Here is a 12,504-nt window from a genome sequence, read left to right on the forward strand (position 1 = left end):
ACCCATAAAGCATCTGGCATGCCTCCAGGATGAGAGGGAGATACAATGGCCTAAAATAAAGATAAATCAGTGTCCTCCTCACCTGAGAAACATGTCCGTCAGTGGCTAAGAAATCTGGTGAAGATGTAATCAGAACAAATGGAAGACTCTGATTTCACATTACCTCAATGGTATCCAGTCTTGATATCAAATTTAACTCATCTACAATTTATCACCTGGCAAGCGGAAGTGCCTCAGACCGACACATCCTGACCATATAGGCCAGGGGTCAGCAACCTGAAACAGTGAAAGAGCCACTCTGAACCGGTTCCCTCACAAAAGGAAAAACTGGGAGCCGCAAAAAATGTGTGCACATGTGCGTACATGTGTGCATGCGCAGAACAGGGTTTGACTGAAGAGTGGAGCCAAGGCGAGATATGCACCTACCCTGCATATTTGAATTGATTGGTTGAACTTTTTTAGTCCCACTTTTTTTTTTTTGGACTGCACATGGCAGAGGACTGGGAGCCGCAGGAGATGGCTGAAATATTTGAGCAACTTTGTAAAGTTGAACTGCTTTTTTTTTAATGGGACCTAAGGAAAAATGACATGCTTTCTCCAGACTTAAGGAGATATAAAACCCAAGATCCATTCCTTAAGTGTGGGAGTAATTAAAATAGCTATATTTAATTTAACTGCAATTGGATTTGAATATAAGCCTAAGTTAAATCAGGCATGATTTGTGTCACCGTCCCACACATTTCTTCAACCTGCCCACCCGCCTTTCTGGAGGGTGGATCCCCCATCAGAGTAATAATCACTGTTGAACTGCCACAATGGGTCATATTTGCTCCCTGTTAATTTAATCCAGGCAAGGATGATGTCATAATAAAGCATTTTGGGGGATTAAAGCCTGACATTTCGGTTGCATCATTCTTAGCTTTGGCCCTGTCTGCATCTCAAACAGAAGCAGAGGATCCAATCAGCTATAAAGACACTGCGAGGAAGGGATAGCCTGATTTATTAACCACTCATCAAAAAGTGTCAACTGTCTTTCTGAACATAAAATTAATCCATTGTTTCTCCACCTTGGCACCTTGGAAGATGCATGGACTTCAACTCCCAGAATTCCCCAGACAGCAGATTTCTGGGAGTTGAAATCCACACATCTTCAAGTTGTCACGGTTGAGAAACACTGCTAGACACATAGAGATAGATAGATAGATAGATAGATAGATAGATAGATAGATAGATAGATAGATAGATAGATAGATAGATAGATAGATAGATAGATACAACTGTATAAAGTTATAAATGTAATTGAATTCTATTAACAAACTATTGCTATCTTTCAATGCAGATTTAAAAAGCCAGTCCCTACTCATGAAATGTAACACGTATAAGATAAATCTAAAAGATTACATGGTCGTATTTTGGTTTTCAGGGTTTTTTTTAATCTATCTAGATATAGATAGATAGATAAGATATATAGAGAGATAGACATAGAGATACATAGATACAGACACAGATAGATATAGAGATATACAGATATAGATAGATAGATATAAATAGATATATAAATGGAATTTACATTTCTCTGCTTTGCTGATAAGATTGGAAATCAGGTTTTATTTATTTAAGCAGTACAGTATCCCTCCTACACTGCACCAGGCACCTGTGTTTTGACCACACGTCATAATTCAGGCTGGTTGTTTCAGTCTGCTTAACAGCCTTGGCTGCAAGCCGCCCGGAGCTTATACATTCTCCTCTGACACAAAGCCCTGAAGCAATGAGTCTTGGAAACCTTTTAGAGTTGTCACTTTGCAATGCTAAGTGGAGCTGCACAGCCCTTCAGATGCAATTCCCAAAGGTGCTTAGGAACACACAGGGCAGGACCAGAGCATCCGTCTGCAACTCCTTAAATCAGCTATGTCTTTTCCTGGGAAGGGTCTAGAAAAAGAGGCAGCTGCTTTAAGGAGTTGCTAGGAGGTACAACCTATATACTCTTGAAATTTAATACGGGCAATGCACTCTCTTAATATTCAGGAAGCAGTGAAAAATAAGCATCAATCAAAAAAAAGTTTTAAGAGACCCTATCGCACAGAAAGCAGTCTGATATTGAACTCTGAAGAGGCAAGATATCCTGCTGTAGCTACCTAGCTTTTTTTTTACATTAAGCCAGTGTTAGTGTAAACCTTGGTAGCTTTAAGTTGTGCAGACTTCAGCTCCCAGAACTCCCCAGCCAGCATGCAGAATTCTGGTAGTTGAGGTCCTGATACCTTAAAGTTGCCGTGATTGAGAAACTCTGCTCCAGATGGATTGGGCTAACAATTCCCAGCATTCTGGTTTGTTCATTGTACTGGCCAGGAATTGTGGGAGCTGTCACCTAAGTCAGTGTTTCTCAACCTTTAGCCTCTTAAAGTTGCAGGCTGGCTGGGGAATTCTGGGAGTTGAAGTCCACATGTCTTAAAGCTGCCAGGGCTGAGAAGCTCTGAGCTAAGCTTTGCTAAACGATGGCGATTCTTAGCCACAGAATGAAAAAGGGCTGCTGTGGAACCTGGCATCAGGGCTAGTCTTAGCCAAATGTCAGAATAGTTTACTTAACAATGAGACCAGACCAGCCAGGACTCTCCTGCGTAGAAACCACGAATCTGAACTCTTTTGAGGAGTCAAAAATGGGATCGACATAGGATTGTATACCCACAAACAGAGATTCTGTTCAGAAGCTCAGCGCAGTCAAGATACTAACCATGGTTGTCAGGATGTACTTGTAGAAGGCAGATGTCATCCCCAACTCTGAAGCCTGGGAAAAAAAGGCAATGCGCCAGAATTAACTACGAGAACATCTCGATTGCTTGACAACATGCTATGCTTGCTGAGGACACCAGAAAATGTGCTGAGAAATTTGATACGGACGATTGGTGGGTTCTAAAACCGGCCAGGTCACAACTTGCTGGACTGGTTTGGTCTGACTTACGCTCATTTCCAGCTGTTTTAAACGTAGCCAGGTGAGTAAGATTTTTACGCACTTCAGATGAATCTCAAATAGATATAAAAATGTTTATACTTTGGTCCTACTAAGGTTTAAACCAAGGGTGTCCAACTTGCTGCCCACAGGCTTCACGCAGTCCTGAAGAACTAATAATATAATAAAAATATTTAAAAATTTAGGAAGTTTGTTATCTATATACGTTAACTATATTATATATATTCTATATGCAGCCCAAGACAGTCCCTTTTCACTCAGTGCGACCCAGGCAAGGCTGTAGACTTCAACTCCCAGAAATCTTGAGCCAGCTTGGCTGGCTCAGGGATTCTGGGAATTGAAGACCATCGGTCGTAATAGGGCCATAATTGCCCACCCCTGGTCTAGTAGTTAAAGCACTAGGCTAGAAACCAGGTGACTGTGACTTCTAGTGCTGCCTTAAGCATGAAAAACAAAAAACCCAGATGGGTGATTTGGGGCCAGTCCCTCCATCTCTCTCAGCCCAACACACCTTGCAGGATTGTTGTGGGGAAAACAGGAGGAGAAAAAGAGAATTAGGCAAGTTTGACACCTTGAGTTAGTTATGAGGTAATGAATGCAGGATTGCAATCAACTAAATACAATATTCCAAGGGGGCTTCACAATCGCCCAATAGCTTGGGGAGGAACAAGGAGAGACCTTCACCCATTCCTAATCAAGGTATGCAATTAGCCTTTGGGTTCATTATGACATCCCAAATGTACACAAAGCATTGTCAGAAGAGCGTCCTCATAACACCAGGCATGTAATGCTGAGAGACTAAAGATCCATCGAACAGAACAGGGGCAGGCAACCTTGGCTCTTTTATGACTCGTGGACTTCAACCCCAAAACTTTATGTTCCTGGCCCAGTTGGGCCCAGCCATCCTCTCTCACCTTCTTCAGGATGAGGTAAGAGATGGAAGCATTGGCATCGATAATAACAGTGGAGATTTTGTCATCTCGGATCTCCTTGAGCAGCGGCGTGGGATCGTTGGTGTCATCCAACATCCGGATCGAAAGGGTTTCCTTGGAGATGAGGAACTGTCGCACTAATTCCTCCAGTCTCAACAGGCCTGGCGGGCAGAACAAGGAAACAGGAGGTTACGCCAACCTTGTCTACAAGCTAGACTTCAGCCTTGTGGTCTGGGGCTTCAAGGCTTGCCCGCTTGACCCTGGACACATTCAGTCAGAACATTAAAGCTTCTGCACCAAAATAAACCTTATTGAATATCTCTGAGTCTGCTCACTGAATCAAAAGCTCTTTGACTTCTGCTTTTCAGAAGACCAAGGAGATCAAAACACAATGATGGCTTGATTTCCACAAGAGGGCTTCCTGGTGGCCCGCCTGCCAAGCGTCAACATTGAGGCAACGTTGCTGTTTGAAGCCACTCACCCCAGACGAGAGACGACCAGACGTAATACTAAATTGATTTTTTCCATTTAACATGTCTGCTTTTTTTTTCTTCCCCCCCAAATCCAAATTACACTACAGGGAGGTGTTGATAATTATCAGCAGCCCAGCAGGCTGATCGGAGGGATGCAATTTTCACTACTGCAGTCCTGAATAAAATTGCTCCAATTTTATCTGAAGGACTGGTATTATCAACACCATTCTCTGACTCTCCTGCCTGCTATAATTTTAATAGACATAATCTCTGCTCACCTCTACATCAGCAGCCATTGCTATCTGCATATTCCTAACAGGTGGCTTGTTAATTTAGCTGCTTGGATTCTGAACACAGATTTAACTACCTGTGTCTCAGCCTTCTCTTCCTTCAGACTACAATTCCCATCAATCCCTGAGGCCAAACTGGCTGGGGGGTGCTAGCAACCACGGCTGACTATCTCCGAAAGCAGTCTTCCCTGTCTTATCTCAAGCCTAAACCCAAAAGGAAAAAGAGGATCTCCTAGAGTTAGTTTTCTGGGAACATACGAGCACTCCCCTACTTAAAATCACGCAGCACGAAAAGTCCCAAATCTGCACGCTTGTCTCAAATGCACTGTCTGCTTTCTTCCTCTGCCCTCCCTGCAATTTCTTCCTCTACTGCCAGTACTGACTATATCCAGTCGGCAGCAGAATCAGATTTTGTGCTAGCTTTGGGAAATAAGAGTACCCTTGTACTTGGATCAGGCGTTTTGTTTTCGGACCTGACGGGCTAGCCGAGATTATTCCGTCCACACCACGTTAAAGTAGGAGCTTCCTCTACCCACCGTGCAACACAGCCACTCACTGGAGTCCTCGGCAAGGGCATGATCTTCAGGCAGATGTAAATCCTGGGTCCCACAAACCAAAGGTACATGGAGAACACCTCCCACCCCATGCCAAGCATCCCAAAATCCTGTTCCTTGCCAAACAGCACAACTGTCTTCCTTACATTCAGCCTTGGCACAAATGAGGCTCGCCGAGGGGTAGTTGAAGGACTTCAGAATACAAGACACCGCCAGGCTGACATCCTCGTTGCTGGGGTAGAGGCTGACCGAAGCAAAGCGCAGGTATTGCAATTTTGGTGTTTCCTCGGGACCCACCTTAACATGGGGTATCTAGAGGAGAGAAGGACATTGTTGGCTTTCTTGACAATAAGACTGCTCTCCTTGGGCGACTACAAAACCAGGGTAGACAAGAAGGCTTCAGCGGGTCAAAATTCTACAGAACTAAACCTGCCATGCTCACGATATGCAGTCCTCAACTGACCATGATTCTCTTTAGCGACCAAAGCTGCAAGAGGACCAAAAAAAGGGACTTGCGACAGGTCATGTGATCCAAATTCGAGCCCTTGGCAACTAGCATATATATTTACAACGAATGCAGCTTTGCCCACGGTCATTTGATGGCCATTTTGTGACCTTCCAAGCTGGATTCCGACATGCAAAGTCGACGGGGAGAAGGCAGATTCGCTTAATAACCGCACGAGTCACTTAACAACTGCAGTGATTCGCTTAGCCCAGGGGTAGGCAACCTTGGCTCTTTTATGACTCGTGGACTTCAACTCCCAGAATTCCTGAGCCAGCCAAGCTGAGGGGAAAGGGAGAGGTTTCCAAGCTGAGCCATGCTGGCTCAGGAATTCTGGGAGTTGAAGTCCACGAGTCATAAAAGAGCCAAGGTTGCCTACCCCTGGCTTAGCCACTGTGGCAAAAAAGGTGGTAAAATTGAGCGTGAATCATTTTAACAACTATTTTGTTTAACAACAGACATTTGGTCCCAATTGTGGCCAAAAGTTGCAGATTACCTGTACTGTGTTTACAAAACTCTTCCTAGTCCTGCAGCGGTTTTTAAAGCTGTGAGCAAAATTACGCAATCATGAAGTCTAGAAACATCCGTGTCATTTTCAAAAGAAAGGGGGATGGGGAAATAGCATACTGGAGTTCTAAAAGCAGGAATTGGATGATTCAAGCCATTCCACTGCCTAAATCTTTGCCTCTGGAGAGAAGCCAAACCTCACCTTTTAAGCAAACGCAAGTCTGGCCCTTTTGAGACTCCATACAGAAAGTCCTCAACTTATAACTATTCGTTTAGTGACTGTCCAAAGTTACAATGAGTTATGACCGTTATGACCTTTTTTCACACTTGCGACCTTTGCAGCATCCCCATGGACATGGGACCATAATTCAGATCCTTGGCAACCGATTCGTATTTTTGATGGTCGCAGCGTCCCGGGGTCACATGATATCCCCCTTTGGACACCTTCTGACAAGCAAAGTCAATGAGGAAGCCAGATTCACTTAACATCCCTGTCACTAACTTACCAACTGCAGCAGATTCACTTAACAACCGTGGCAAGAAAGGTCGTAAAACGGGGCAAAACTCACTTAACAAGGGTCTCGATTAGCAAGAGAAATTGTGGGCTCAAAAATTGGGTCGTAACCGGAGGAGCGCCTGTTACGTACTTTTCTGAAACAAGGTGAGAATCCAGTCCCATCTCTCTCTTTTTTTTTGGTAGAAAAGGGAGGAGGGGTGCTGTCATCAGAAGGTGCCAAAAATGTCAGGAATGGGGATGAGTTTGGGGTTCGCTCACCTCTTTTTCTCCACATATGTGGCTGACGATGGACGCAGAGGCCGGGCTGGATGCTGGCCCCAGAACCGAGACCACACCTTTAGGCAAGATTTGACACACTGCATGAAACAGAGAGGGTGGGAAGAAGGTCAGGCAGGAAAAAAAAAACCCTTTTCTTTGCACAGTCCAAGCTTGCTGTACGGAGCAGAATTACAACCTTTGTAAGCTTCTATTGTAAGGCTTCTCTTTTTTTACTATCTGCCAATCATTCCATCAGCACAAAAGAGTGAGTTCGCAAGCTGGTCTAAAAGAACTTAGTGGGTGAAAAAGTCCTTATTCTAGTCTCACTTACCCTGGCAGACTCCAAAAAAAAAACCCCAAGAAAGACAGAGTTACTTCTAAGCAATTTCCTTTATTGTTCCTCACCTGCAGGCCAGAATCTTGCCCGACTAAAGGAAGCTACTCGCAGCATTGAAGATAGGCTGACTTTGCAGGAGCTGCTGCCTTGACTCGCTTCCTCTCAACCAAACTATCTAAATCAGGGGTGTACGAACCTGGCATCTTTAAGACTTGTGGACTTCAACTCCCAGAATTCCCCAGCCAGCTGGGAATTGAAGTCCACAAGTCTTAAAGATGCTGAGGTTGAAGACCCCCGTTTTAAAATACTGAAAGAAGTATCCAAAATGCTGGCTGGGGAATTCTGGGAATTGAAGTTTTCAAGCTTCGACACCCGTGTCTAAACTTCACTGTCTCTTGGTCCTCTGGAACAGTGGCCCTCAACCTGTTGAGCACCAGGGACCGGTTCCGTGGAAGACAATTTTTCCACAGACTCAGGGTGGGGAGCAGAGGGTAACCTAGATCCCACGCGTGTATAGTTTTATAATAGGGTTTGCTCGCACACCGCTCACTTGCAGCTTTGCAGCCAGGTTACCAACAGGCCATGGAACTGGTACACAGGCCGGGATTGGGGAAGCCTGCTCTTGAATAAAGCCCTCTCTTCTGGGACCACATGCTACCACACTAGCTCTGACCTTGCTCAAATGGCCTATACCAGGGGTCTTCAAACCTGGCCCTTTTATGACTTGTAGACTTCAACTCCCAGAATTCCTCAGCTTGGAAACCTCTCCCTTTCCCCTCAGCATGGCTGGCTGAGGAATTCTGGGAGTTGAAGTCCACGAGTCATAAAAGGGCCAAGTTTGAAGACCCCTGGCCTATACTGACCGTCCAAGGCTTGAAACCTTGACCTCAACTTTCAGAGGCTCTTTTAGGAAAACTCCCTCAGGGCCACACCTCCCCAGGATCCATAAGCTCTGCGGCAGGGGTGGGGAAACCTTGCTTTTGACACAGCTCCTTCTCAGGACAAAAAATTGCTTGTAGGCCTTGTCGTGCAAATGGAGAACCCAGAAGTTCATCCCACACAAACCCCAGGGATAAGGATGCCGTTCTTACAAGCAAGACTTTCCAACTGACTGACAGTCTCAACCCAACATGTAGTTGCATCCTGAGGTGGGTTTTGTAGAGTTAAGCCCATTTTGAGGGATGGATAGAGCCAGCTCAACATATTATACCAGATCGCTCCTTACAGTGGTCCTCCCTTAACTTCAAGAAGCTCCACCTTCTCGGCTTCCTGGTTTCAGGGGTTGAGAAGATTGTCCATGCCCTGCTGGAGGGCACCCAACGTACTGGTGTCAGTGGTCTCGTACTGGCTGTCCCGCTGCAATTCGAAGATCTCCACCTCCACCCGGGCCTTGGCGGGCACTTCAATGATGCTGTTGATGTGTTCACGGGCCAAAGCTAAGGCGAGTCGCTCCCCACGGCCACACACTGTCTGGTCATCCAAGATGGCAGCTGGTCGTGAAAGAGGAACCAATGATGGGAAGGAAGGAAGGAAGGAAGGAAGGAAGGAAGGAAGGAAGGAAGGAAGGAAGGAAGGAAGGAAGGAAGGAAGGAAGGAAGGAAGGAAGGAAGTTACTTTTGATCACTGTCAAAAAAACTTTCTTCTGAACTACTCCGAGTGTAGACATTGTCTTTCTCAACCATCTTCACAAGATGACTGTCAACCTCTCCCAATGTACAGAGGTGACATCTCCCAGAATTCCTGGCCTGCACAATGAACAAGCAGGAATGGTGGGAATTTTGCCCCAATCCATTGGAAGCAGTGTTCCTCAAACATGGCAACTTTAAGATGACTGGACTTCAACTCCCAGAATTCCCCAGCCGTTGAAATCCAGACATCTTAAAATTGCTAAAGTTGAAAAACACTGCTCTGGAGGACGTCAGAAGACGTACGCTCTGACCTTCCTCTTTCTTGTTTAATTCTCTTCTTCTAAATCCCGGCAGATTCCGGGATCCTTGTTCTTTGTCTCTACACCATGATCTAACCTCAGCCCTGGTCAAACACAGATGCCCTCTAGCTTGGAAAGCAAAGCAGCTTCAACCTCTGCAGTTGCTTCCAAGGACCAAATTGGTACAAAACTCTGCCTTTTTTCCTGGAGGCATCTGGCTGCAAAGATAACAAGGGCTTATTGAACCACAACTGACAGCCCTTCTCCAGCCACTGTCACGCCCAAGGTCAATCTCTAACGGAGACTCTGGCTTTCTGCCCCAAGCTTCAACTACCCTCAACGTTCTTTCAGTTCTCTTAGAACAACAGAATAACAGATGTCTATGGAGATTCTCAGTCTCCAGGTCACGGCTGTCCCCAAAGGGCCTTTTTCAGCAGGCAACTGAACTTTCTTGTTTTATAATAATAATAATAATAATAATAATAATAATAATAATAATAATAATAATAATAATAATAATAATAATAATAATAATAATAATAATAATAATAATAATAATAATAATAATAATAATACCGGTAATAATAATAATAATACCGGTAATAATAATAATAATAATAATAATAATAATAATAATAATAATAATAAGAAGAAGAAGAAGAAGAAGAAGAAGAAGAAGAAGAAGAAGAAGAAGAAGAAGAAGAAGAAGAAGAAGAAGAAGAAGAAGAAGAAGAAGAAGTAGTAGTTGGAAGGGACCTTGGAGGTCATCTAATCCAACCCCCTGCTCAGGCAGGAAACCCTATACCATTTCAGACAAATGGCTGTCCAGTCTCTTCTTCAAAACTTCCAGTATTGGAGCATTCACCACTTCTGGAGGCAGGTTGTTCCACTGGTTAATTGTTCTAACTGTCAGGAAGTTTCTCCTTAGTTCTAGGTTGCTTCTCTCCTTGACTAGTTTCCATCCATTTTCTTTAAAGAAAAGCTTCTGCAGCTCTGATTAGATGGTGGGGAAGGGAAAGATTTGTGTTCCTTGCAGACAGCTGGTCATTTGCATTCTTTTGGAGAGTTGTTCGGACCGCTTAGAGGTGTATGTGTGTCTGCTGGTTTGAAAGAGGGGTCAAAGAGTCCACCTATGTCAACACTGAACAGTCCTCTCTCAACAGAAGGGGTGGGATACGACATCATCTATCTCCCATCTACAACATGGTCCTTTCGGCAGTTCCATTTGCACCACTCAGGGGACCTTGAGGACACAGACGAACCTCCAAGTGGCCTCAACGACTCTCACAAAAGAATGCAAATGACCAGCTGTCTGCAAGGAATATAAATCCTTCCATTCCCCACCATCTGGTTGGAGCTGAAGAAGCTTCTTGGATGAAGTGAAACGTCTTCAAAGGAAAACAAGGAAGTCCAGTTGCCTCTTGAAAAAGCACCTTTGAGACAATAGAATTACAGAGTTGGAAGGGACCTTGGAGGTCTTCTAGTCCAACCCCCTGCTCAAGGAGAAGACCCTACCTAAACCATTTCAGACCTACAGTGATGGAGCACCCACAACTTCTGAAGGCAAGCCGTTCCACTGATTCGCCGTCCCGCAACAAAAGTCTTCTACTCACCCATGCGCAGAGAGGACAACAGCTCCAGGCTCTGGTGGGCAAAGCCGAGTATCAGCAGCAGCAGCAGCGCGGGCAAAGCCGGCATCTTCTACCCCTCCTCATGGAGAAAGTTCGGCCGTGGCCTCTGCGCTGCCACCTGCAGGTAGGACAGAAAGATGCCCCCTTTCCATGAGTCCCTGGAACAGATCTCAGCAGATGAGTCTCTAGCCAACGTCGCCCAGCTTTGGAAGCTAAGCAAGGTTAAGCTGATACTGCGACGAAGGTCCATCAGAAGGTCCCAAAACTCTAGGCTGGATTGCATCAAAAAAAAAACCCACCCCCACCCCCACTTCTCTACAGGTAGCATAGGAGATGAGCAGGCTGAGCTCGAGTGAGGGGGGGGTCAAATGCGTCATAAGTCTCGAGTCCCTTCATGCTCACAAAAGTCCAGCCCACCTTGAATTCTATTGACTCTTATCCACTTGCTTTGACCCTTAGTGGTTCAGGTTCCTGTAGACAACTTAAGCTTGCAAAAAAACTAGATAACTTCCTGACAGTGAGGACAATCACCCAGTGGAACAGCTTGCCACCAGAAATCATGGGTGCTCCATCACTGGAAATTTTTAAGAAGAGACTGGACAATCACCTTTCTGAGATGGTATAGGTTCTCCTGCTTGAGCAGGGGGCTGGACTAGAAGACCTCCAAGGTCCCTTCCAGCTCTGCTCTATTCTATTCTATTCTATTCTATTCTATTCTATTCTATTCTATTCTATTCTATTCTATTCTTTGGAACTGCTCAAATGACTCCTGATTTCTCATGCTCATGTAGTCCTCAAGATACAACCATTCATTTAGCAACTGTTCGAAGTTACAAAAAAGCGATTTATAGCTGATCCTCACACTTATGACTGTTGCTACATTCCCCACAGTCACAGGATCAAAATTTAGGGGCCTGGCAACCAGTGTGTCTTCACAACGATTATAGCCTCATGTGATCGCCAATGCTTTTCTGGCAGAGACACAATACACAACTTAATTTACACCACAATGTTCTGTTAGTCGGGTCACTGATCTCTCAGCATTGCTTGCCTAGTGTTGCCAGAATGGTTTATATTCTCTTTTCTGGAAACGCTGATGTGCCATGGATCCAGACGCTTCTTTGTGTACCGATAAGTCCTCGCCTTATGGTCATTCATTCAAGGACTGTTAAAAGTTACAATGGCACTGAAAAAGTGATTTATGAACAGTCCTTGCACTTATGACCGCTGCAGCGTCCCCAGGGTCAGGTGAGCAAAACTTGGGCGCTTGGCCACCACCAGTGGCCTGAAGTCAACAGGAGAAGCTGAATTTGCTTAACAACTTAAAAACTGCAGTGATTCGCTTAACAACACATGGCAAGAAAGGTCGTAAAATGGGCCACGACTTACTTAGCAAACCTTTTGCGTAGCAAATGAAAATTCTGGTCCCTATGGAGATGGTAAATTGAAGAATACCTGTATTTGGGGAGTCATCATAAACTTTAGATCAGGGGTCTTCAAACTTGGCCCTAGTATGACTTGTGAACTTCAACTCCCAGAATTGCTCAGCCAGGCATGCGTGCCTGGCTGAGGAATTCTGGGAGTTGAAGTCCACAAGTCATACAAGGGCCA

At 44.9% G+C, this 12,504-nt stretch overlaps 1 protein-coding gene across 1 annotated transcript in view; it reads right to left on the reverse strand.

The window, feature by feature from the left end:
* The window catches only part of LOC308679316 (glutamate receptor ionotropic, kainate 5), a gene marked incomplete at both ends in the record, with an annotated part of 30,973 nt that extends 20,013 nt beyond the window's left edge, over positions 1-10,960 (reverse strand). The window contains 6 exons of the mRNA XM_081346925.1: positions 2,729-2,782; positions 3,880-4,058; positions 5,361-5,526; positions 6,999-7,096; positions 8,661-8,825; positions 10,876-10,960. Of these exons, the coding sequence (XP_081203051.1) occupies positions 2,729-2,782; positions 3,880-4,058; positions 5,361-5,526; positions 6,999-7,096; positions 8,661-8,825; positions 10,876-10,960 (747 nt within the window). The remainder of the gene's footprint in view (positions 1-2,728; positions 2,783-3,879; positions 4,059-5,360; positions 5,527-6,998; positions 7,097-8,660; positions 8,826-10,875) is intronic.
* Positions 10,961-12,504: the final 1,544 nt, after the last annotated feature.

This window comes from Vipera berus (genome assembly GCF_964194415.1).
Source record: "Vipera berus genome assembly, contig: HAP1_SCAFFOLD_164, whole genome shotgun sequence".
Taxonomy (NCBI): domain Eukaryota; kingdom Metazoa; phylum Chordata; class Lepidosauria; order Squamata; family Viperidae; genus Vipera; species Vipera berus.